The sequence below is a fragment of the Nelumbo lutea genome, chromosome 3 (assembly GCF_056320005.1).
Source record: "Nelumbo lutea isolate HS-2025 chromosome 3, American lotus-T2T, whole genome shotgun sequence".
In the NCBI taxonomy this organism is placed as follows: domain Eukaryota; kingdom Viridiplantae; phylum Streptophyta; class Magnoliopsida; order Proteales; family Nelumbonaceae; genus Nelumbo; species Nelumbo lutea.
In genome coordinates, this window is record NC_142686.1 from 105,377,464 (window position 1) to 105,401,133 (window position 23,670).

The window sequence follows — 23,670 nt, forward strand, 5'->3', positions numbered from 1 at the left end:
CACCGCTCAAAGCTGAACCCTAAAGCAAAAGGGGTATTGTTGTTATAATCCAATTTTGAGAAATTGGTATGTCACCATGGATGTCACTTTCTTTGAGTCCATACCTTTCTTTTCAAGTAGTCCTCTTAAGAGAGAGTGTTTTGGGGAGGAAATGAGCAATACACACCATTTCTTATTCTAACTCCTTTACCTACTCGAATGTCTAACCTAGTTGTTTCACCTACTTTGCCTGGTCCATTATGTCCTACTCAGTTTTTACACATCAACGCCTATGACAACACAGGGAGGTTGATTCCACAAAGAGGAACCCACATCACTTCCTATCGACTCATCTAAGATTCCAAGTTTGATTGGCATAGACCCATGTATGCCTTTTGCTTCCTCTGATGTTTCAGTTCCTGTTGATACTACTCCTGTACCTAACACTATTACAGATCACCTAGAACTTCCTATTGCACTCTGAAAGGGGAAGAGAAAGTGCACAACCCATTGTATCTTGCATCATCTTTGCTATAGTGGGTTATCTCCCTCCTACCGGTAGGGGTGTCCATAAAAAACCGAAAAATCGAAAAACCAGTCCAAACTGAAGAAACCGATCCGAAAAATCCAATTAACCGAACCGATCAGTTCGGTTTCTGTTTGATTTAAAAAAAAAACAAAGGATTGGTTTGGTTTTCGGTTAACCGATAAAAAACCAGCGGTTAGCCGAACCGGCAGATATATATTATATTTTATTATATTTTAATATGTTTCTGCATCAACGGCCCAGCCCAGTGCCCCTCTCTCTCAGCCCAAGCCCAAAAAAAATGAAAAACGAATGTTTCTATCGAACATTCGAACCAAGGCCAAAACCATCATCGTCATCGTTGTCCGTTGGCTAGTTCTTTTTCTCCTCTGTCGCCACCACCGTCGTTCGATCAGGTTATCTACTTGTCTTTCTTCTTGTTTCTGAAAGAAAACAAGAACAGATCAACAGACAGAAACCGAACCATTTCTTCTCTCTTGTCGCTGTCACCCACCGGCCAGCTCTATTACTCCCCTGTTTCCGTCGCCGTTGTCTAGTTCTCTTTCTCCCCCATTCTTCTCCTTCTCCCTTTGCTTTGGGCTCTGGTTTTCTTCTCCCTTATAGTTATTTTTGTAATTTTCTCCGAATCTGAATCTGAATCCTTTGTTATTTTTGTTATTTTAGATAGAAAACATTTTTTTAATAAAAATGAAAAAAAAATAAAAAGACCGAAAACCGAAGACCGGTTAATCGGCTAACCGCTTGTTTCAGTTCGAACTGATACAAAAACCAGTGGTACCAGTCGGTTTGCAAAATATGCCCATGGTTCGGTTAACTGAACCGTGGACACCCCTACCTACCGGGCCTTCCTTTTTCTATCTTGATTCCATGTCTATACCAAAGAATGTTAGTGGGCCTCTCTCCAAACCTAAGTGAAAGACAATTATGCAAGAGGAAACGAAAGCTTTGATTAAAAATCAGACATGGGAAGTTGTGGATCTACTTGATGGTAAGGAGACGGTTGTAGATGGGTTTATACCATGAAGTTCAGGGCTGATGGAAACATAGAGAGGTACAAAGCAAGGATGGTTGCAAAAGGGTATACCAAGACTTGTGGGATAGACTACTTGGCGACTTTTGCATCGACGACCAATATGAGTTTGGTTCAGATTCTCTTGTCTCTAGCAACTACCAGTCTTGGCCTCTCTTCCAACTTGATGTGAAGAATGCTTTTCTTAATGGATACTTCAAGGTAGAGCTATAGATCGGGTCATGTCGAGTTGTGCTACCCCGTGGGCCTGAAAACCCAAGCCCGGCAAGGCCCATATGCTACCTTTTCGGGTCGTACCGGGTCACGGGCGACAGCCTGATTTACAACCCTACTTGCAGGAGGTAGGGATGGCAGTTTCTACTCTACTTGATAGGTACCCGCCCCTACCCTCCCCGATGGGGCAGGTTTTTTTGCTTGAAGGACAATTTTGGAATTCTACAACCCATACGAGTACGGGTACGATACGATATTAGGCTAAACCCAACCTTCCCCAACCTGCATATTGTTGGAAAGCATATAAACTTTATCTACCAGGTGTTAAACTTAATAATATTTTGAATTTTATGTGAAGGATAATTGATAATTTATGTGTCTTCTACATGTCTTACTCAAATAATTAGAAAATTTTTTTGTTTATGTGTGTTATGTTACTTATTTATTACTTATATATGACAAGAAATAATAGGAATTTAGATGTAGATTCTAAACCCAACCCGCCCTCACCCTTGAATGCAGGGAGGGTTTAGCATTTTCATGTGCGGGGAGGGTTTGGATTATCAAAATCCAACCCGCTACGAGTTTTGGGGCAGGTAGGGCCTAGAATTTACAAAACCCTCCCCAAACCCGCCCCGTTGTCATCCCTAGCAGGTGTACATGGATCTTCCAGCTAGTTTTTATGGTGATGTGGGCAAATGAAAGGTATGCAAATTAAAAAATCCCTTAAATGGATTGAAAGAATCACCTAGTGCTTGGCTTGACCAGTTTAAGAGTGCATTGATTGGTTTTGGATAGATATATTCAAACCCAGTTTGACCATACCTTGTTTGTGAAAAGAAGGGGATCACTAGTGCCAATGCTGATGGTGTATGTGGATGACATTGTTGTCATAGGGAATGCCCTGAGTGAGATTGATGCCTTAAAGAGGAACCTACAGTCCTACATAGGGAGTTCGAGATTCAGGAACTTGGGAAGCTAAAGTATTTTCTAGGCATTAAAGTGGCAAGGTCCAAACATGGGATCTTCATTTCCCAAAGTATGTGTTGGACCTACTACAAGAGACAAGAAAATATGGGGCTAAACCAGCTAATATACTCATTGACTAAAATCACAGCAGTAATGCATTAGATGGTGAGCTAGTAAAGGATGTCGGGAGGTATCAGAGATTAGTGGGTCAGCTACTATACTCGTGTATGACACGAGCATATATCCCCTACGTAGTGTGGTGAGTTGATCGATACATACATGCCCCACGAGTTCAGCACTAGGAAGCCATAAATAGGATACTTGCCTATTTGAGAGGACACCTAGGCAGAAGGATATTGTTTGTTGACCAATGGACATTTGAAGCTAGAAGCTTACACAAATGTTGATTAGGCAAGGTACCTAGATGACAAGAGACCAACATTAGGAATCTACACTCTTGTTGGGTGTAATCTGATTTCATAAAAGAGTAAAAAGCAACTAATTGTATCCAAGTCAAGTGCAAAAGCTTAATATAGAGCTATGAAACATGGTGTTTCAGAGCTTCTCTAGGTTCAATCCCTACTAGGAGAGTTTGGAGTTGATGCAGAGGAACCTATGATGTTGTACTATGATAATCAATCCAGGGTTCAAAATTTCACAACATAATGGACTGTATCAACTGATATGTATCGTTCTGACAAAAGCCCAATACACGGAACATGTAAAAATCATCTATTGTGCTTCTTTTTGTATGTATTGGCCGATACAAGCCCATATCAGGCAGTTTCGGATCCGTATCGATCAATACAGGCCCGAAACAGTTCAATACAGCCCGGTACACTTAATTCATTTCGCATGTCCCTTCTTTCTCATTATTTTTTTAATCTATATTTAATTCCAAATTCTCTCACTAATCTTGTTAATTATTCCTATATTTAAGTCTAATTTTTCTCTCTTATTAATTAGTTAATTACTCAAATTTGAATTCTAGCACCTAATTCGAACCCTCTCTCATTAATTAATGATCCTTTCTCTCATTAACTTATTTTGTTACTCATTAATCCCATTAGCCATTGACTTTAATTCTTATAATTGTAAGTATAAAAATTACAAACTTCAATGATAACAAGATTCAAACCTTGGTGGTTAGGTTTTAATGACCATAAGTTCACCACTAAGCCACACTCATTTCTTTGTTATGGTCATATGCATTTTTATTTTTAAGTAAATTTTCTCTTAGTGGATGTGTTAGGAACTGCCTAACTCAGGGACTCTTTCGAGGGAGCCTACCTCTAGAATGAGAGAGAGAGAGAGAGAGAGGAAGAGAGGTTGTATTCCCAATTCAATAATCCCATTCGATTATAGCCTGCTGTTATTTATACACTGCTGTTATACAGCTGTTACAGTTCTGTTGTACCAGCCTCTCCACTTGTTAGTCCACTTGTCTGGTTTGTTACAATCTTTGATCTAGTGGTTGGCTGTTAGTTACAATCTTTATACAGCTGTTACAGTTCTGTTGTACCAGCCTCTACACTTATCAGTCCACTTGTCTAGTTTGTTACAATCTTTGATCTAGTGGTTGGCTGTTAGTTACAATCTTTAAAGGTTGTCGTGGCCTTTTCTTGTACACTTGTATTTCTTTAGTTTGTGTCCCAACAGTCCCTCCCCCCTTAAATTCGACCTTGCCCACAAGGTCAAGATGTGGGAATCTGTTCTGTAACTCCAAGTAAGGTTCCCAAGTTGCATCCTCAATTGGGAGGCCTGACCATACCACCAAGGCTTCTGGTTCGATGTGATTCCCTTTGCGTATCCACCTGAAATCTGTTATCTGAGTGGGCTCAGTTTGAACTTGGCCCTCTTCCGAGAATGATGGGAGGGTGGTTGTTGTTATTGCTCCTGTTTTTGGTCATTTCTTTAATAGGGATACATGGAATACAGGGTGTAATTTTGATGTTGCTGGGAGGTCCAACCTGTACGCCACTGATTTGATGTGCTCCACAATCCGAAATGGGCCGAAGTACCTCGGGCTCAGTTTGTTCCACCGGTGGCCTGCTGCTGAAACCTGCTTGTATGGTTGTAATTTAAGGAAGACTTGCTCCCCGACTTGGTACTGGGCAGGTCTATGTCTTTTGTTGTAGGAGTCTGCCATCCATTGTTGGGCTCGCTGGAGGTGGGATTTGAGATCTTGTAACACCCTATCTCGTTGGAGGAGTTGGTCTTCTACTGCGGCTACTGCTGTAGACCCCTTCTCATAGGGAAGTAGGGGAGGTGGGTCCCGACCATATAGAGCCCGGAAGGGAGTCATTCCGGCTGCAATGTGATATGTGGTATTGTACCACCATTCTGCCCAATGAAGCCACTTGAGCCATTGGCGGGGCCTTTCCCTTGCATAGCACCTTAGGTAGGTTTCCAAACTCCGGTTGACCACTTCAGTCTGTCCATCTGTTTGAGGGTGGTAGCTGGTCGATTTTAAGAGTTGCACTCCTTGTAGTCGAAAAAGTTCTGGGCCAGAATTGACTCATAAAGATAGGGTCGCAATCGGAGACAATAGAGTTGGGGGTACCATGTAGTCGTGCCACCTCCTTAGTAAAAAATTCAGCAACCATGGAGGTTGTGAAGGGGTGGGGTAGAGGGAGAAAATGGTCGTATTTGGTGAATCTATCAACTGCTACGAGAATGGCGGACTTGCCATAGGAAAGGGGGAGTCCCGTTATAAAGTCCATGGATATATCTGCCCATACTTGTGTCGGGATTGGGAGTGATTGTAGCAGTCCCACTGGAGACTGGGTATCCGCCTTATTTTTCTGGCAAATGACGCATTCGGCTATGAATTTTTGGACTGAATTTCTCATGCCTTTCCAATGGAATTGGGTGGCTAGTCTCTTGTAAGTGCGTAGGATCCCTAAGTGCCCTCCTGCTGGGGATGAGTGGAACACGATCAGGGCCTTGTGTGTCGTGGTAATCGAAGTATCTTTCAGTTCGTAGAAGCCAGGAAGTGGGATCTCCTCTTGTGAAGATGGGAAAATCGATTCTTGCAGTTCTTGATCCACTTTGATGACTGGTGTCACTGCGTTCTTCCTGAATTTGTGCCGGTGGTGCCTGTGCCAATCTTTCCAGCAAGGATGCAAAGCTTTCTTTGATTTCTTTGACATCGGCTGATATTCTTTGCATTTCTCCTTCCATGTAATTGACTCTATTCTCCATTGTTGATGATCTTGTGCTTGGCATCTTGGCTCCGAATTGGCTTTGATACCAACTTGTTAGGAACTGCCTAACTCAGGGACTCTTTCGAGGGAGCCTACCTCCAGAATGAGAGAGAGAGAGATAGAATGGAAGAGAGGTTGTATTCCCAATTCAATAATCCCATTCGATTATAGCCTGTTGTTATTTATACACTGCTGTTATACAGCTGTTACAGTTCTGTTGTACCAGCCTCTCCACTTGTCAGTCCACTTGTCTAGTTTGTTACAATCTTTGATCTAGTGGTTGGCTGTTAGTTACAATCTTTATACAGCTGTTACAGTTCTGTTGTACCAGCCTCTCCACTTGTCAGTCCACTTGTCTAGTTTGTTACAATCTTTGATCTAGTGGTTGGCTGTTAGTTACAATCTTTAAAGGTTGTCGTGGCCTTTTCTTGTACACTTGTATTTCTTTAGTTTGTGTCCCAACAGGATGTTTGTCACTAAATGCTATAAGTAATTATTAAAACCTATTTATTAATAAATATTAAGAGAAAGTATATTGATTATTTAAAAATTAGTGTACAAACATATTTTAGTTATTCCATCATTTTTCAATGGTTACTAATTATGTCACAATATCTCACACTTTATAAAAACCATTAAATTATGGTTTTTTACATTTAAATAACTTATTTACAGCCATATAAAACTTGTAATTATTGTTATCAATATATATTTTAGGATTTATTTGAGCTTCCTATCATATCTATGTGTATCTTGATTTTTCGTCAGTATCCATGCATATCTAAAGTGTATCCCAATATGTCTCTTAAAACTGTCTTCCCGATACACCTTACATTTCCAATACTTTGAACCTTGAATCAAGCAACAATTAGCATTTCCCATAATCCAGTTCAACATGATAGCACAAAGCAAATAGAAGCGGGCATGCATTTCATAATAGAAAGGGTGACAACTGGAGAAGTATGTCTACCATATGTTTCATCTGACTTGCAACTTGCTAATGTATTCACCAAGGGAGTTGCAAGAAATAAGCTTCAACATGATTTACGCGAGGGGGAATGTGTGACATCTACTCTCAACTTGAAGAGGAGTGTTGAGATATTCAACAATTTTTTGTTTCTTTTTATTTAGCATCACTAGTTAGTGTTATTAGGCCCAAGGCCCATTAGTTTACATTTACTTTTAAAGACTGTTTTAATGTTATTAGCAGTAGCCGCCCTGGCATAGTCATTGTAATCTCTTTTATTTTGTGAGTATATAAGATAATCAGTGGGGCAGCCAGATCATTATTGGCTTCTCCAATCTCTTTTTCTCTTTCTGCTCTCCAAGAAACTCCTATAATTCTTTCTTCCTATAACTGTAATCAAATCAGGTTGCAGATCTGAGTTTTCTACTCTATTGAAGGTCACCAAACAATAGATAATGAGAGCTAGGGGGATTTTAACAGTTTCAAAGGTTAATAGACATCCTAACATATTTGTGAAATATCCTAACATATTGTGAGTATTGATATTTTAAACCTTGCTCTTAAGCCATACTATTTTCTAGAAACTATTTTCTCCTACCACTAATTCCAACCCTCTATTGGATCAATTGGGACTTCTCTAAAAGAGTACACTCCATAGATTGTCTTGAAGCATAGTTGTCATGGCGACGCACTGAGGCCTAGGCAATAAGGCGCCCTTGGAGGCTTGCCTCACCTAATCGCCAAGCAGTTTTCCATAGCGTGTTATAAAAAACTTTTATATTCTTAATTTTTTAGGTTATAATTATAAAATAGACATTTTTAAACTAAAATATTCATTTTGTGTGTTTATATACCAATTTCTTTTTATAATTTTCTTATTTGTTAGGGTTTAATCAACACAAACATTACTAAATGCTGTATTGAACCCTCAAAGACTTCAAAATCTGAACCAATAAGTAAGGAAGAACATAAAATGTTTTTTTTTTATTTTTTTTATTATTATTTTTTTTTATGAATGGAAGAACAAAAAAATGTTGCCCAATCAACACTTCTTCTTCTTCTTCTTCTTCTTCTTCTTTTCCTATAACAGAAATAGGGGTTCAGCCCCTATATTTTTTGAATTTCCTTTCTTTCTTCTTTTTCTTCTCATGAATATGTTGGAATATGTTGATTTTCTATACTTAAACATTTAGTTTATACTTTTCTTATGAAAATTATGGATATTTATTAAGGAAATATGATTATGGAACCTAGGAAACTACCCTAGGATAGATGCTTTTACTTAAAAAAATCCATCGTCTAAGCGGCAACAAGGCGCCCCCCTGTCGCCTAGTCTCACCTTGGTGCCTTGAAAACTATGTCTCAAAGCACCAAGGTTTTCATGCGGTGCTCATTCTAACAAATCTAATGTTGGGGCTAATCTTTTATCTTCGTGGCAGATACCCTATGAAAACTGACTACGCCTGGAGTAAGTCATCATTGTATTGTGCAGGACACTGGAAGCAGTCTTTCAATTACCTCAGATGTAATGGGGGAGGAATTTCCTTTTTAGTTTAGTTTCCTCCAAGTATAAATGCCCTTTCTTGTTTTCTAATAGAATTCTCTTTCCATTGCTGACCAACAAAAGGAGGGCTGAGGGGACAAATCTTAGCAAAAACAAAGGGGTCATCTGATTTTTTTTTTTTTTGATCAATAACAACAGATTTCATTAAATAGGATTAAGCTTACAAAGAAGAGGAGCTAAAGAATCTTAACTCCCCAGAAGTTGGGTAGGCACCCAAACTGAAATAAAAACAATTACAACTGAGCCCAGAAACCAGAAACCCTATTCACCCCATGCCTAGCTAATCCATCAGAAAAGGAGTTTGCATTTCTCTTTACCAGCCATTTGAATTTTCTCCTTTCAATGCTGCAGCTCCAAAGCTTAGAAGTGTCTTCTTTTAGCCAGTTCACTACAACCACGGAATCTCCCTTTATAATCAGTATCTTAACATTTAGGTCTTTAGCCCTTTGTACCCCTTCCAAAGCTGCTAACACCTCAGCCCTCAAAGAGAGAGTCTCCCACTCCAATTGGGACAGAAAACATAGCTATTACATTCCCCTTCTCATGTCTTAGCACCACCCCAATGCCCAAGGGCCCTGGATTCCCCATGCTACTGCCATCAAAATTTAGTTTGATAAAACCAGGAGGTGGAGGGTTCCATGTGGGATTCGATGTCTTCTTAATTGAGACTAACTTGCAATTTCTTTCCATTTTCTTAACATATCATCCATTGAAAATTCTGTGAACTCGTCCATTGTTCTCAACCAGTGTATTACCCTTATATGGATCACTTCTAGCATAGTTTCCAACCCTCTCTCCTTTTCTGAAAAAACCCTTTAATTTCTTTCATCTGATAATGACTAAAGTGGCTGAGCTGAGTGACTTATTACTTTGTTTTTTAGTGGATAAACTAATAAAATAATAAAAATGCTTGTGTACAGTAACCAACACAACTTCAGTTTCAGCAATTAACCACCGTGCAACCTTCTTGTAACTTATTCACTATAAGTTACAAAGAAATAAGCCATTCAGTTCAGCCATTTCAGCTGTTATCAAACAGCTCCTAACTGAATCTGCTAGAGTGCAAAATTTGGGGATACATCTATTAAATAAATTTTAAGTTGAATTTGAGTTTCAGTTTAACAATGTATTAACAGTTCCACAAATTCACTATTTTCTTAAATATAACCGCTTTGTCAATGCAATATATGGATCAAGCATGGATGTTATTCAATCATAGGTACTAACAACTGCAATATTAGAAAACAATTCCCTTGATCTCACTTTAAAAGCTGCAATATTAGAAAATTTAATTGCTTCCAAAACCTTCCCATTTTTGTAATAATGGTATACGAGAACCCTTGATGATTAATTTCATGTTTTTTCCAAGTCCAAAAGGTAAGGTGTTCTTCACTAAAACTAGTGACTTGGAAAAAGAATCAGAAGAAAAATTCACCTTGCAAGACAAGATATTAATCAGGCAAAGATTGGGGGAAAAGATAAAATTTTTCACAGAACTCAGGATCTTCAAGAAGGAAAAAAAATGTGGTAATGTGCTTACTTGAAACATTTGTGATTACGTTTGTGCTTTTTTGAGCAGTAAGTGCTTTCAACTTATTTCCCGTAGCTAATAAAAGCAAGCTCTTCATATGCTGCTTTTGCTCCTTAGGGCTAGCTGTCTTTGTCAAAGCTTCTTCAAAAGCAAGCAAGTCATTGGATGTAATACAAGGAAGACAAAGCAGAACCTGTAGTCCACAAATAGGAACCAACCTTATCATCCAAAACCTTGACTAAGATTCTGATTCATTGATTGAATCTCACAATCCCCAATTTAAAATTTTAACTGTATCAACCAATAACTAAATGACCGACTGCAAAAGACATGTCAAGAGCGATAGAATCCCATATCTCACAAGCATTCACCCAAGACTAAAAAAATCAAGATATATGAACAAACCTGTCTAGGAGAGGGGTCCCTATCAGAGAGATATATGAAAATTTCCCGACAGAGGCCAACAAGGTCTGCACTGATAATGGCATTTGATTCAAGGCTCAAACCTTGGATAATTGCATAGAACAAGTCCTTGGCAACAAATTCTCGAAGTTCAATATTATTTGTCGAAATAGCTAGAAGAATCATAGCTCCACAGAAAGAAGAAATTTTTGTGACAGCTTCACCATCTGTCCATGTAAAAGCTTCTATACTTATTTGCAGTGCTGGAAGAGTTGTACCCTTGTGTTTCAAGAGAAAGCTGCAAGTGGACAACTATTTTAAGAAAAATGATGCTACTTGGAAAAAAAAAATCACTAACAACAAAAGTAGGACTTCGGTAATTAAACTATACCCAACCAAGGAGTTCGTGGAAAAAGCATCCAAGTCTTTGAGGGAAGATGCCTCTACCCGATTAACATGTCCAAACTGTTCCAAGGAAGGGAGTCCATTGTTTAGCCCAGGTGAAGCTAAAACTGAGAGTAGATAACATATTTCACGAGTTAAATCCCGAAGCAACTTTTCCTCCATCACTTCTATCTTTAAGTCTGATCCAGTGAGGATGCCATGCATATCTGGAACCTTTGCTCTACCTTCCCTTAGAAGGCTGGACCATGAACAACTAAGAGCTTGCTGACAGTGGAGAAATAATGGATGCAGGAGCTTCTCTAGCCACTCCGCCCATAAATCTGAAGGACAGAACTTGACTAATGGAATCAGAACTAAGTGAACAAGCTGCCTTATATGCCTGAATTCCATTGATTGTATATTCTCCATAAGAGCTAAAGCAACAGAGTGACTTTCCATGGATTTGAAAAAGGAATCCCCAAGAGTCGTTGATAGGCCCAAAACGTTGTACCTAAAATATGGAAGATGCTTTAGACTTCCAACAATTACTATTTATATTTGGGCTGCTTAGTAGGCACCTAAGGGTATCATTGTAGTTTTACTATTTAATATAAAAGCTAATGATAGAGGGACATGAGAAAATGGATATGAAGTTGTATTAAACAGGAATAACCCATATTAAGAAAAGCAAATAAAAGGTTCCTACAATTGATCATGGGGAAAACCTTTACATAAGCATCTTATTCTCCTAGCTTATTAGAAAATTCAAAGAGTCTTATTCCTTCTGTCCTGATCGAAACTCTAACTAATTTCAAGGTGCCAACCAGCTGGTTGCTAAGGTCTCATGCTGGTCGTGGCAGAGACGGGATCAAATCCCGCCTGCACCTGGGTTGGGGGATGGGCTACCCCCTGTTGTGTAGCCCTTCAAAAGATATCAAAAAATAATCCGTGAGAGTAGCCATGCTGTTAATGTGTAAGCCAAGTAAAAACCTCGGAAAAAGTCCACCTTCAGAAAACAAAGTAGAAAAGGTATCATCTTTAAATACATTATGAACAGCCAACCAGTCACTTGATGGAGGAATATCCCTCCTTGATCTTGATAGCAGAAAACAGGAATGAAAAGGTAGCTGGGCTGTTTGACTGGGTTGGAGGTGTTGGAAGTTGGAGTCTAACCTTTAGGCATCAGTTAAATGATTGGGAAATTTCAGATCTGTTGAGTTTGTTGCAACTGCTTGAAAATCACAGACCTGCCCAAGAGCTTCAAGACGAAAGAATATGGAGATGGATCAGAGATGGCAAATTTTCTGTGAAATCCCTTTACCTGAATACAGAGCCCCTCTGTAGAGGGAAGGGGTAATTTCGTCATTATACTTCTCTTTTGTACCATATTATTAGTATAGTGTCTATACTAGACATCTCTGTACCTTAGTGTACTTTATTTTCTTATGTAAGGGCAGTGTTGTACTTTTGCTTCTTTTAATATAAAGCGATGTTTCCTGGTTGGGTCGAGACATTAGAACCAACCAAACAGTCTTGGTGTTTTCAGATCTTTCTCCCTTCTTTGTCTCAATTTCTAGGTTAATACCCTCTCCCTCAGGACTTTCCTTGGAGGGATATTTGTCTTCCTCAAGTCCCAACTGAACCAAGGTAAGCTTTTTCATGTGGTCAGCTGTGAAGGGCAAATGCCAACTGAAAGAACAGTTAGACAGGAGAAGCTTAGTGCTGGATTCTATGGACTGCAGTTTATGTGGCCAGGAAACAGAGTCAATCGGCCATCTCCTTGCACTGTAAAGTAGCTTTGGCTCCTTATATAACTATTTTCACAGGAGGTTCAACCTGTGTTGGTGTCAGCCTAGAAGCCTAGCTGAGTTGGTGAAATCCTAGAAGATTCTAGGTTTAAATAAAAAAGGGAAATTTCTTTGGAGCACAATACCTTCGGCAATATGCTGGGTACTATGGAAGGAGAGGAACAGGAGAATTTTTTAAGGAAGGAGCAGGGGATTGGATGAGTTCTGTCAGCAGGCAAGGACTCCTCTGCATTCCTGGAAAGCAGCCAAAGAGCAGCTCAACAAGATCCCACATGATCAATTTTTTTACTATTCTTAATCCCTTACTTACCACAAAAGTTGGGCTGACATTGTTTTTTAGTTTGGGTGAATTTTTTGAAAATACACTCAGATCTGATGTATAATTTCTGTCTGTACATTTGCACATATGCAATACAGTTGTAATCTGAGTATTAAAGAACACATTAATACAGCTGTACTTTACCTTCTCTCAAACAAAAATTAGGGTAAATTACAGATAGGTACCCTGTACTTTAGGGGTAGTGACACTTAAGTTTTAATAGAGTTGGAGAAGTGTATATTTTTAAAAGTTTAGGGAACTAAAATGTCTCATTTGAAAGTTCAGGCCCTTAAGTGTCACTACCCCTAAAGTACATTGTACTTGCATGTAATTATAGTAAAGGAAATCAACCAAAATGAATTTGGTTCAAACAAAACGAACAATTTGGAGGGTAAAATCTGTATTTTGGTTATTAACTCGGTTAAAACAACTTTGATTAAACACAACTAATCCATTAATACAATCCAGAAAAAAGTAGTTCATGAAAATTAAATTTCTTTTGGAATCTACAGTTCGTTCTTCTCTTAAAGAACATAGGTTAAAAAAATATATTATTTCCATAGACTGCATTTGCCAAGTGCGAGAACATGGGTTCAAATCTGAGAGTCGCCACTTCATGCAAGAAAATACTAAAGGTTAAGTCCATATTCTTCCACTCCTTGCAAGACCCCAGATAGCCAGAATCAACATTGGGTAATGACTTTTTTTACAAATTTTCTTACAGATCAAAATGTTCAATTGGGAAATGTTGTCTCAAGGGGTAATATATACACATATGTGTCTGAGTATCATGTCTAAGCATAGACTAGACATGATGATCAGGTACCTGGGGAACCCGACAGAACATTTGATGCATTAAAAGTACACTAAAATATTTATGAAGGCATAATCTCATTCTGACAAAGTGAAATAATAATAGGTAAACTCCAGCCACTAAATTCTTCACACATTATATTTACAATGCTTCCTTGATGCTTGCAGACTAATAAGATGGAATAGAAAATTTACCAATTGTAGACATAACCCATAATGTCAAAAGAGCAGCTATTATCAAGTTCAAATATAAACTCCCAAGTTCCAAAGATCCTAAATGTAACCTCAAAAATGTTCACACTTACCCACTGTCTCTGATACCTTTCAACCAATTTCTTATGTCATTTTCGTTGGGCTCCACAAATCCTTCCTTGTTCATGTCAATCTGAGATCCATCTGTGAAAGCTAATGCACCCTTTGATGGTTTAGAGTTCCCTTCCCCAAGAAGACTAGCTCGTTCAATGTCACTCATGCTCATTGCAGCCTTGAACTCTCCTGGTAAGGTTTGAGCTACTGAGGGAGACCAGAGAGAATGTATAGCACGAAGCAGCTGCAGGTCAACAAGGACAAGCTGGAGATATCACTATGCTATATATTTGTCACAAGAATTACATATGTTGTATTATATCAAAAATTATACACCCTTCCCTCCCTCACCAAGCCCCAGTTCTAAACTACACTAATTGTAGTTAATAATAACATAGAGAAGGAAATACAATATTATCCTCTTTATGAAGGAATAAGGATATACTTACTCTTAAGAGAGGAGGGAGCATCCACAACAAATGAGAAGTCATAGGATGTGAAGGAATATAATGCGATACTGATGCATTTTGCAAATTTAAATTGCTTTTTCTAACTCCACTCCTTTTAAGAGCCTTCTCAAAGAATGTTACAGTATGGAAAATTGACCACATAAATGATGTCTCAGAGCACAAGTGGACCAGTCCTGCTGGCTCAGACAAATAAACACATTGCCATTCTACCTGCATCCACTGTTTACTCAAAGGTTCAAGTAACCAAGCCAAAACTTCTTGCTGTTGCTGAATCCTGCACCAGTATTTGGAGGCTTCAGAAATTATTCTTCCAATAAAATGCTGGAATATGTATGAGTGTCATGGGAAAACAAGAAACTACCCAGCAGCAGAAGCCATAACAAGAAATGCTTCACCTAGAAGATTATGTTCCCCACGAAGTAAACGCCCTTCCCTTTGCAGATAGCCCATGGTGTCAGCAATTACCTACAAATCATACTGAACAGAGTAAACAAACACAAGAATATTTCCCTTGATTTAACATCTACACTTAAGCAGGCAAATATTGGACTTACATTATCTTCCTTATTAATTTCATCTTGCTGAATCCATGAAGAATCATAGTCATCAAATATATTAAATTAGGTGCATTTGTAGTAAACCACTACATGTTTCACTATCTCAGACATCATTATATCAATATTTGCCCAAATTTTTAACAAGCTTCTGGAGAAATGCCCAGAGATCACTGTTTCATCTTTCATCTTCTTGCTCTTTTCCAAATGATAGCTAAATGTTAACCATGCTAAACAAGTGGTGCCTCATGGTCCTGTATCATGCTTTTCCCCTAGAAATAATGCAAGTGAAGAAGAAAGGTCATCTTGTGATTTTCCTGCATTTGGAGTCCAATTGCCCTAAGTGATCTCTAGAGGAGGTTCTGACTAAGAGATCCATAGCCCTTGGGTGAAAATAGAATCAGTTGTGGAGAGTTTTGATGTATTGTACTACTATATCCCTGTTGTACATTGCATATTTTTTACTTCTCTTTTTTTTATCCCTGTAAGGGCTTTCTTGTAGTTGTACATATCATTAATATATATAGGACTCTTTGGGGGTGGAGGTTATTTTACTCTACTGACATCCCTGAAACTGTGTGTTCTCATTGTTCAAATCACCAAGTCAGCATGGTATCAAAACGCGGTGTTTCAAGAGGCTTTTATTCTATCTTCAATTGCTGGTTTGAGAGTTCAATGAAGGCTGTTTCGATCAGCACAAGAAGCTGCTGTTTTTCCTGTAAAAGGCACCTAGCAGGCAGGTATTTTGTTGATTCCTTTTAATCATCTGATTCAATCAGCCTAGGTTCTTAAATCTGGTGACACCTTAGGGTTCTCTCTATCATCTCTCTTGATTGGCTCGAATTTTTTACCTGTTTTGAAGGGTTTTGGATCCCTCCTTTGGATTGGCAATCCTTTAACTTTCCTTTTTAGACTATCTCTAGAAACTTGCTGTTAAGGATTTCTTCTTGAATAATCCTATTCCTTTCAGTGGTTGGTGATCCCCCCAAGTGTTTAGACTGGACTTTGATCAGTTTTGATTGGTAGGTTGCTTGTTTCTCTCACTTTTAGTATAGATTTCAGTGCTGTTTTCTCCCCAGATTGTGTTTATTTCTTGAAGATAGCTGAAAGTTGATATCATTCCTTTGAAGTTTGATGGAACTAATTACAGCATGAGGAAGTTCAATTTCAATTTCTTTGCTGAAGGCCTAGAGGGTTACTTGAATGGAACGGTTACCAAAGCTCTTCAGCAATGGAAAGTTGATAATGAAAAACTAGTCTCTTGGAATAGTGCTCATATTGTTGTACCTATAAGAAGAATGAGCCAGCTTATGAAATGTATGCTTATCTGAAGAATGTTTATCATCTGAATCGAATATGAAATTTTTGCTTACTGTCTTCCTTGACTTGTGATCCATCAGACTCTTCAGAGTGTGTTAAGTATCTTCAGAAACATTTTAAGAAGAAAAAGGTAAACCAATTTCTTATGAGGCTTCAACCTGAATATGACATAATATTATAATAAGGTCTAACATTTTGAATAGGGGTACACTTCCAAATTTGGATTCAGTTAACTAGAGAACTGCTTACGGAAGAGTCTAAACTTGTGATTGTTACAAGTATTAATGGGAAATGATAGATTTTGGGGCTGACACTACTTTTTAGCCAGCCACCCACGTAACTAGCATTCCTTTTTCCAAGTTCACTTGCAGCAACAATGCAGCCTAGGATGCATCAGGGCACAAATAAAGCATGGCCACATTGCTCATATTTAAAAGAATCTTACAAAGAGTACCCAAATCAAAAAATGAACTATAAGGGACCCCCCTAAAGCACCTATTCATAGTTGTCAAGGTGACACCTAGGCAACAAGGCACCCATGGAGGGTAACTCCTGCATTAGCAAGCCAATTACATCAAGTCCCTTGTGAAAGATCTACTGCATTAGTGATCCCATGAATAGGCCAAGCCCTAATGCATTAGCAATCCCATGAACAGGCCAAGCCCAACAATTTATTTCAAGTTTCCAACCACCTAGATGCAGCCTGCAATATAAGGCTGCCATGCCTATTGACTGTAAATGTTGCTGCTGTTTAATGAGATATACAAATATGAAATATCTAGTAGTTTCCATTTTCCACTAAAAGGAATAATATCTATTGAAATATAATAAAATTTTTTAAGGTACTCTTTATGATACTGGTTCAGAGAGCATGAAATAACCTTCATATGAGGAAGGAGGGCCTTATCAGCAGCTTTAGCAATCCGAATAAATGAAGAACAAATTTGCAACCTTGCATGGCGAGCACTATTGAGTGAAGGATCCTGTCAATCACATAGATGGTTTATAATGATCAAGCTGAAAAATTACAATGACTGAATGACATGTCACAGAAACTCCATAAAGAAAGTGATATTGACACAACCTTAATTGCAAAAGGAAGTGATGTCAGCAGTTCAAAAAGTTTATTGATGACACCACCAACTGCATCTGGAAAATATTTCAGGAAAGGCCCTAATGCATCTAAATAGCGCCCAAGTACTTCCACTAGTACTGGCTCAGTCCATTTCAATGAAAGAAATTGCTGAAGTAGACCTTCATTAAAAGAAAAGACAATTATTTTGCAAGCCCTAGAATGAGGAAAATTAGAAGTTCGCATAATGTATGGAGAACTCACTGGACAACCTTCAAATATTCTACATAGTGTGATCTGAACTTCAGAACTACCCCCACCAAATTCAGTTGATCCATCAAAAATTACACTCACAACAGTCTCCAGTGCCAGTTGCAAGCTGTCCATTATAGCTAACTCCTGAAATTTTTCATAATAAAAAAATTGTAAATGTGTGACAACAAAGAATAAACAAAGTACAACCACAAAGAAATCCAAGATAGCGAATTCAATAACTTTAGACTTCAAAACCATATTTATCTATGATGTTTTTATAACCAAACCTGAGCAGGCTTTGGTGCATGCAAAAGGCTCTTAATAACTGTATCAATTATCTCAGAAACCCTGGATGCAGCTACAAAAGGTTTGTGGGAAGAAACAAATCGGATCAACTCCAACTGCATCAATAGCCCATGCATCAGACTTAACAATAGAGTCATTGAATTAAGCAACCAATGTACAATGGAAAAAATGGCAATAAACGAATATCAACTGAATTATTAAGTGGGCTGTGCTGTATAAGGAGTTCTCTGGCTTGAGATTTTCTGTTTGTAGTTCCCACTTCCCAGTGCAGAGGGTTATTTGGGATGATCAATTGTAGTCTGAAATCTTTTTTTTTTTTTTTTACTTTTGTTTGTATTCCTGTGGGGAACATCTCCTTCCTTTTGCTTTATTAATGAAATCTTATTCAACCTTTCAAAAAAAATAAAATATCAACTGAATTAGGTTTCCTCTGAAAGCACTACATACAAATAAATTAACTATAAAGAGAAATTTCTGTTTGGGTCATGTGCATAGAAGGACAACTACTGTACCAATAAGAAAAAGTGATTTGATGCTTGAGGGTCTAGAAGGGCCAAGAGGTGGCCAAAAATAACATGAGTTGATATAGTAAAAAATGAGCTGAGGGCTTCTAATGTAACCATGGATATGGCCCTAAAAGAGAGTAATGGCAAACAGAATTTATGTATAAAGAGGAAAATCCATGCCCACCAAACTGTAAAAAATTTACCAGATTGACCAGAGGAGTAAAAAGAAGTACAAAGAAAATAAAAGGCATTTACAGAAATCCCTGAACCTAAATATGGATTTAGGGGAGAACGGGGAAAAGTACAACATGGTGCAGAAATATAACATACTACATGAAGTTCAGTTATAATTTACAAGGACATCATAATATGTTAAACAAATATGAATAAGGAACACAGACAAACACAGTGGTGGGAGGGGGACCAATTATTAACCCAAACAAGCAGACAAACAAAGAGTCCATCCTAAGTCCATAGAGAGAAAAGGCTTGTATAGATATTCAACAAGGATAACTAAATGTTCAGTATGAATACATACAAGCCTAGAACGATATTGGCTAAATTCTCCCTTGCCATCAAACTCGTCACTCCACAACTCCAGTGCCCCTAGAGACAGAGCTGTTCCAGGTGGAACTTTTTCTCTCTTTAGCATACGCTGAAAAGATACATCCAGAATAGCACCACAGATATCGTCATTAACGAAATTCAAAATTCCTTTCTTTTCCTTATCAGCTTGTCCAGAAGCAGAACTCAGATTGGAAACAGCGGAACCATCCTCAGTTGCTTGCGCAGCAGTCTTTGGCTTGGCCAACAAGTCCCTCATTAGTGCCTATCAGGAAAAAGAAAGAAAAGAAGCACAAAAAAATCGTTAAATGGATTAATGGAGAATCACATACTCTAGCCTTGATTTTAAGGATCACAATACCACACCAGTGAAAAAACCAGCAAGAGAGCTCCACATACCAGCCAAAAAAGCAAAGATTGAAAATGAAGAGCAAGCTTTATATGTTGAAAATATCCCAGCATCTGAGAAGGCAAAAAGGTGTAAGACTCATAAACTGTGAGCACATGGTTCAAATCAAAACTAAAGGTGGTTTACATGCAAATGAAATAACTCATAGTCTAGTTTTTTTTTGAGAAGTAAAGATTAGTCTAGTATAAATGTATAATGTTCATAACAAGTTGTCATTTTTTTTTATCAATAACAAGTTATCATTTATCAATATGAAATATTTCATAGCATTTACTCAACAAATATTCTCCGTTAAATATTAAAATCTTATTTACCCATGAGTAGTTAGGGATTAGTTAAGATTTGTGTACTGTAACATTTCTAAAACATTAACTTTCTCCAAAAAATAATATGCGAAATAAAATAGTAAAAATCCTGACAACCACAAATGATGATTTTCTAATAAATTGCCTAGCTAAAAGAAATGGTACACAACATACATGCAGAAGGGAAAATCATTGAGAAAAAGTTAAAAGGCCACTAAATCCCCCCTCCCCCCCCCCCACAAGAAAAGGCTTTAGCCTTAGATATGCTTGGATTAGGAGAGGGTCTACCACCTGTTTTACTCATGCAAGACATCAATAGCAGGAAAGCAAACCATTCGTAGGAATGGTTTGGGGGGGACATAGTAGGGATCCCACTACTGCACTACATGCGTAGGAATTGCTCGGGAACTGCAGTAACACCCACAAATTCAAGTCTAGGAAGATTTATTAATGGGACTGGAGGTAGTAGTTGATGTAAGAAAGTCAGGGAAATTGGAGGAGAGATTGAACGTTCTTCAAGCATGCTTGGTCGGTAGATTAGTAGGGAGAGAAGTGGAAATAAAGGACTTCGAGAGTTGGGTGAAGCTAGAATGGGGAAGAGAAAAAGGTTTTGGGAGTACGGAAACTGCACGCAGAGATATTACTGGTAATGTTTCACAGTAGACAATTTGCTGAACATATTTTAGAGGAAGAGAACAAAAAAGGTAAGAGATTTCAATCTGAGGCTGGATAGATAATTGTCGGCAGCTGGAGAAGTGGTAGAAGGCAAGTGGAAGGGGGCAGTATGGATAGACATCATAGGGATCCCACTACATGCGTGGTGTATCAATACATCCGATGAATTAGCTGCCTCATGCAGAAGATTCATTAGAATGGACAACAGAAATAGGACTTGGGAGAAAATGGACATGGCAAGGATACTGGTTGAAGTCAAAAACATTTCTAACATTCCAAAGAGGTTGTGCTTGGGTTTCGCAGGTGAATGGCACGATCTGAGATTGTTTGTAGAAAGAGTAGATGGCACTTACAATAGAGCTGAGAGGTATCAAGGTGCGGAGACGAGTCAGGACAAGGGGAGGAGAGAGGAAGAAGATCGAGCAGAGGAGGAAGGAGAGATGAAGAGTCGGGGAACAGGGGAGGAGCTGAAAAGGTAAAGGAGACAAATAGACGAAGGGGAGAGGAAGAAGATGATGCACTGGCAGAATCATTAAGAAGGAGACGCGTGGAAGGCAAGGGTGAGGTGGAAGTTCAGCATAAGGTAAACTTGAAGGTTAGTGGGCCCGGGTTAGTAGGAGGAGAAAGTAGTAAAGAGGTGGGGTGATTCAATGGGGAAAGAAATCATCACCAACCGATGTTAAGGAGGTAGGTGCTAAAAAAGGTTACCACTTCAATAGCTTAGCAGTAAACTTTAAAAGAGGGACCAAAAAGAAAGGACGGGCAAACAAGAGGGTAAAAACAGAAGAACAGGCCTATGTTCAAAGAAAACCAGTTTCGAATGCTCGAGGTCCAAGAAACAAGAAAGCGCTGAGCACAAGGAAGAAGAAAGCGGAGGTTGGATCTGGGTGGTCACCAAGTATGAGAACATACGAAATTTTAAGATTTTGGGCAGCGAGGTAGATAAATGAAGAGCGACAAGCTCAACGGCAGGAGAGTTGCATAGAACAGATACAAAAGAGAAGTTTGTGGAGTCAGAAGTAAAGAGCCAAAAATCCAGGACGTCGAAAAAGATTCACCCAACAGGCTGAAAGAAGGGGTTTCCAATTCCAACTGCAAGACAGAGAGCTATAAGAAAGAGAAATCTCAAGGAGAAGAGGAAGAAGAGTCAGTGACATTGGGGAAGCTGCACATTCAGGAAGGGGAGTGCCTCCCGATCAACCAGGATTCGAGTCCTATAGAGAATACAGAAAAGAAATTAGAAGGAAAGAAAGAGAGTATGGGAGTGTCGATTCAAGCATCCTGGTATCATCGCTCAGAGTTGAAGGGGTAAGTCAGCCGGGCATGCCAAACATTCTGGTGTTGGAAACTCCAAACAGAGAGGGGAAAAAGGAAAAGAAACAGAAGGAGGGACAGGGGAGAAAACTTCAGTTAAGAGATCTCTGAGAGAGAAGAAAGGGGGTGGAAGACGAAACAGGGTATACAATAGAAAAAGAAGACCTAAAGACTCTTCTAAAAGATTAGTAAGTAGGGGAACAAGGGGGGGAAGGTGAAGGGCCAGTGATTGGGTAAAGGAATGGAGAGAAAGATAAAGAAGAACACACAAAAAGATCACAAAGTTGAGGAAATAATACAAAATAGGAAGGTAAATATTAATAAACTGGTGGAGAGGGAGGTGGAGGTTGGAAAGTCTCTCAAGCTAGTCTTCTGGGGAGGGGAAGGCTTTGCAAAAATAGCAATTGAGAAGTTTAAAAAGAAGAAAAGAGAGGGGAAAAAGAGGGAAGAATGTTTAGAAAAAATAAAGGGGTGGGACGAGGAGGGAAGAGAAGAGGAAGGGTTGGACAAGCTCAAGTAATTTGGGGGGAGGGGGAGGAAGATGAGGATTCTTAGCTGGAATGTAAGAGGGTTGAGGGATGGAAGGAGGGGGATAGTAAGGAACTTGCTTCGAAGCTTTAAATCAGAGGTGGTTTTACTCCAAGAAGCAAAATTGGAAAACTTTGATATGAAATTGAAAAATGAAATATGGAGGGAAGAGAGAGGAGAGTGGGTAGAGCTTAAAGCTTTGGGCTTGTCAGGGGGAGCTGTAATCATATGGAATTCAGGGGTCTTTAAAAAGGTTGGGGAGGATGTTGGAGTGTTCTCAGTCTCAGTATGCTTACAAGAAGTAAATGGAGACTGGAGATGGGGTTTAACAAATGTGTGGGCCAAATGAGGAGGGGGAGAGAAAAGAGGGATGGGCCCTGGTGTGTGGGTGGGGACTTCAACATAGTAAGGAGAAGGAATGAAATGAAGGGGGGGAAGGGAGAGAAGAACTTCTATAGGTATGAGGAGGTTTGAAGAATTTATAACCAATAATGAGCTGATTGATCCACTATTGGTCGGAGGGAAGTTTACATGGTTGAATGACCAAATTCCAGCCATTCTCAGAAGCTGGACATAATCTTATTCTCTGAAGATTGGACGGGCAGGTTATGTGGGAGAAGCGGTTCAGGAACCATTAACCATTCAATTAGCAGATCATACACCAATCCTGTTGAGAAAATTTGTGGCTGTTACAGAATTCAAACCTTTCAGGTTCAACAATGGATGGCTTCTTCAATCAAACTTTGTAGAATGGGTAGAAAACAAGTGCATGGGTCAGCAGATATAAAAGTATTTTAAAAAATGCAAGTAATTAAGCAAGAATTAAGGGAGAGGAGGAAGGAAGCATTTGGAGGGGAGGATGACAGGAAAAAAAAGAGATCTTGGAAAAGCTGGCCAGATTAAAAAGCATGAGAGGAAGGAGATCTTAGAAGAGAGTCAGAGACTCAAAATGATATGGTTGTATTGCAATCCAATCTAGGGAATTTAATGTTGAAGGAGGAAGTTAGGTGGAGACAAAAATCTAGGGTCATATGGTTGAAAGAGGGAGATAAGAATTCTTCTTTCTTCCATGCTTTTGCAAATGGGAGAAGGAGAAATTTGATTACGAGGATCCAAGTGGAGAAGGAGGTGTTCGACACATGGGGAGACATCCAAGATAAAGCGGTTTCATATTATAAGAACTTGTACACAGGGAGAGGGTGGAGTTGGGTATCCTTGGGAGAATTGGAAACAAAGGGACTAAGAAGTAGTGCGGCAGGTTGGCTATAAAGGGAGGGTGAATGCGACTTTCGTTTCTTTAATACAGAACAAAAGCGATGCAGTGAACAAAACAGAATTCAGACCAATTAGTTTC

General features: G+C 38.9%; 1 protein-coding gene across 3 annotated transcripts in view; it reads right to left on the reverse strand.

Moving 5' to 3' along the window:
- Window positions 1-23,670, reverse strand: part of LOC148867361 (ARM repeat superfamily protein) — a 49,127-nt gene that overhangs the window by 10,008 nt on the left and 15,449 nt on the right. The window contains exons 10-21 of one of the 3 annotated variants that reach the window (XR_016110829.1): window positions 19,485-19,547; window positions 19,060-19,350; window positions 17,997-18,110; window positions 17,727-17,853; window positions 17,467-17,636; window positions 17,264-17,365; window positions 14,870-14,973; window positions 14,488-14,782; window positions 14,038-14,282; window positions 10,856-11,303; window positions 10,412-10,706; window positions 10,016-10,199 (exon numbers count right to left, since the gene is read on the reverse strand). Coding sequence is in view for 2 of the 3 variants with exons in the window: in XM_088981326.1 (XP_088837452.1) it covers window positions 10,016-10,199; window positions 10,412-10,706; window positions 10,800-11,303; window positions 14,038-14,282; window positions 14,488-14,782; window positions 14,870-14,973; window positions 17,264-17,365; window positions 17,467-17,636; window positions 17,727-17,853; window positions 17,997-18,110; window positions 19,060-19,350; window positions 19,485-19,547 (2,494 nt within the window). In the remaining variant the exon portion in view is untranslated. Of the gene's footprint in view, window positions 1-10,015; window positions 10,200-10,411; window positions 10,707-10,799; window positions 11,304-14,037; window positions 14,283-14,487; window positions 14,783-14,869; window positions 14,974-17,263; window positions 17,366-17,466; window positions 17,637-17,718; window positions 17,854-17,996; window positions 18,111-19,059; window positions 19,351-19,484; window positions 19,548-23,670 lie in introns of all 3 variants that reach the window. The other 2 variants (XM_088981326.1, XM_088981328.1) reach the window with 2 other exon arrangements.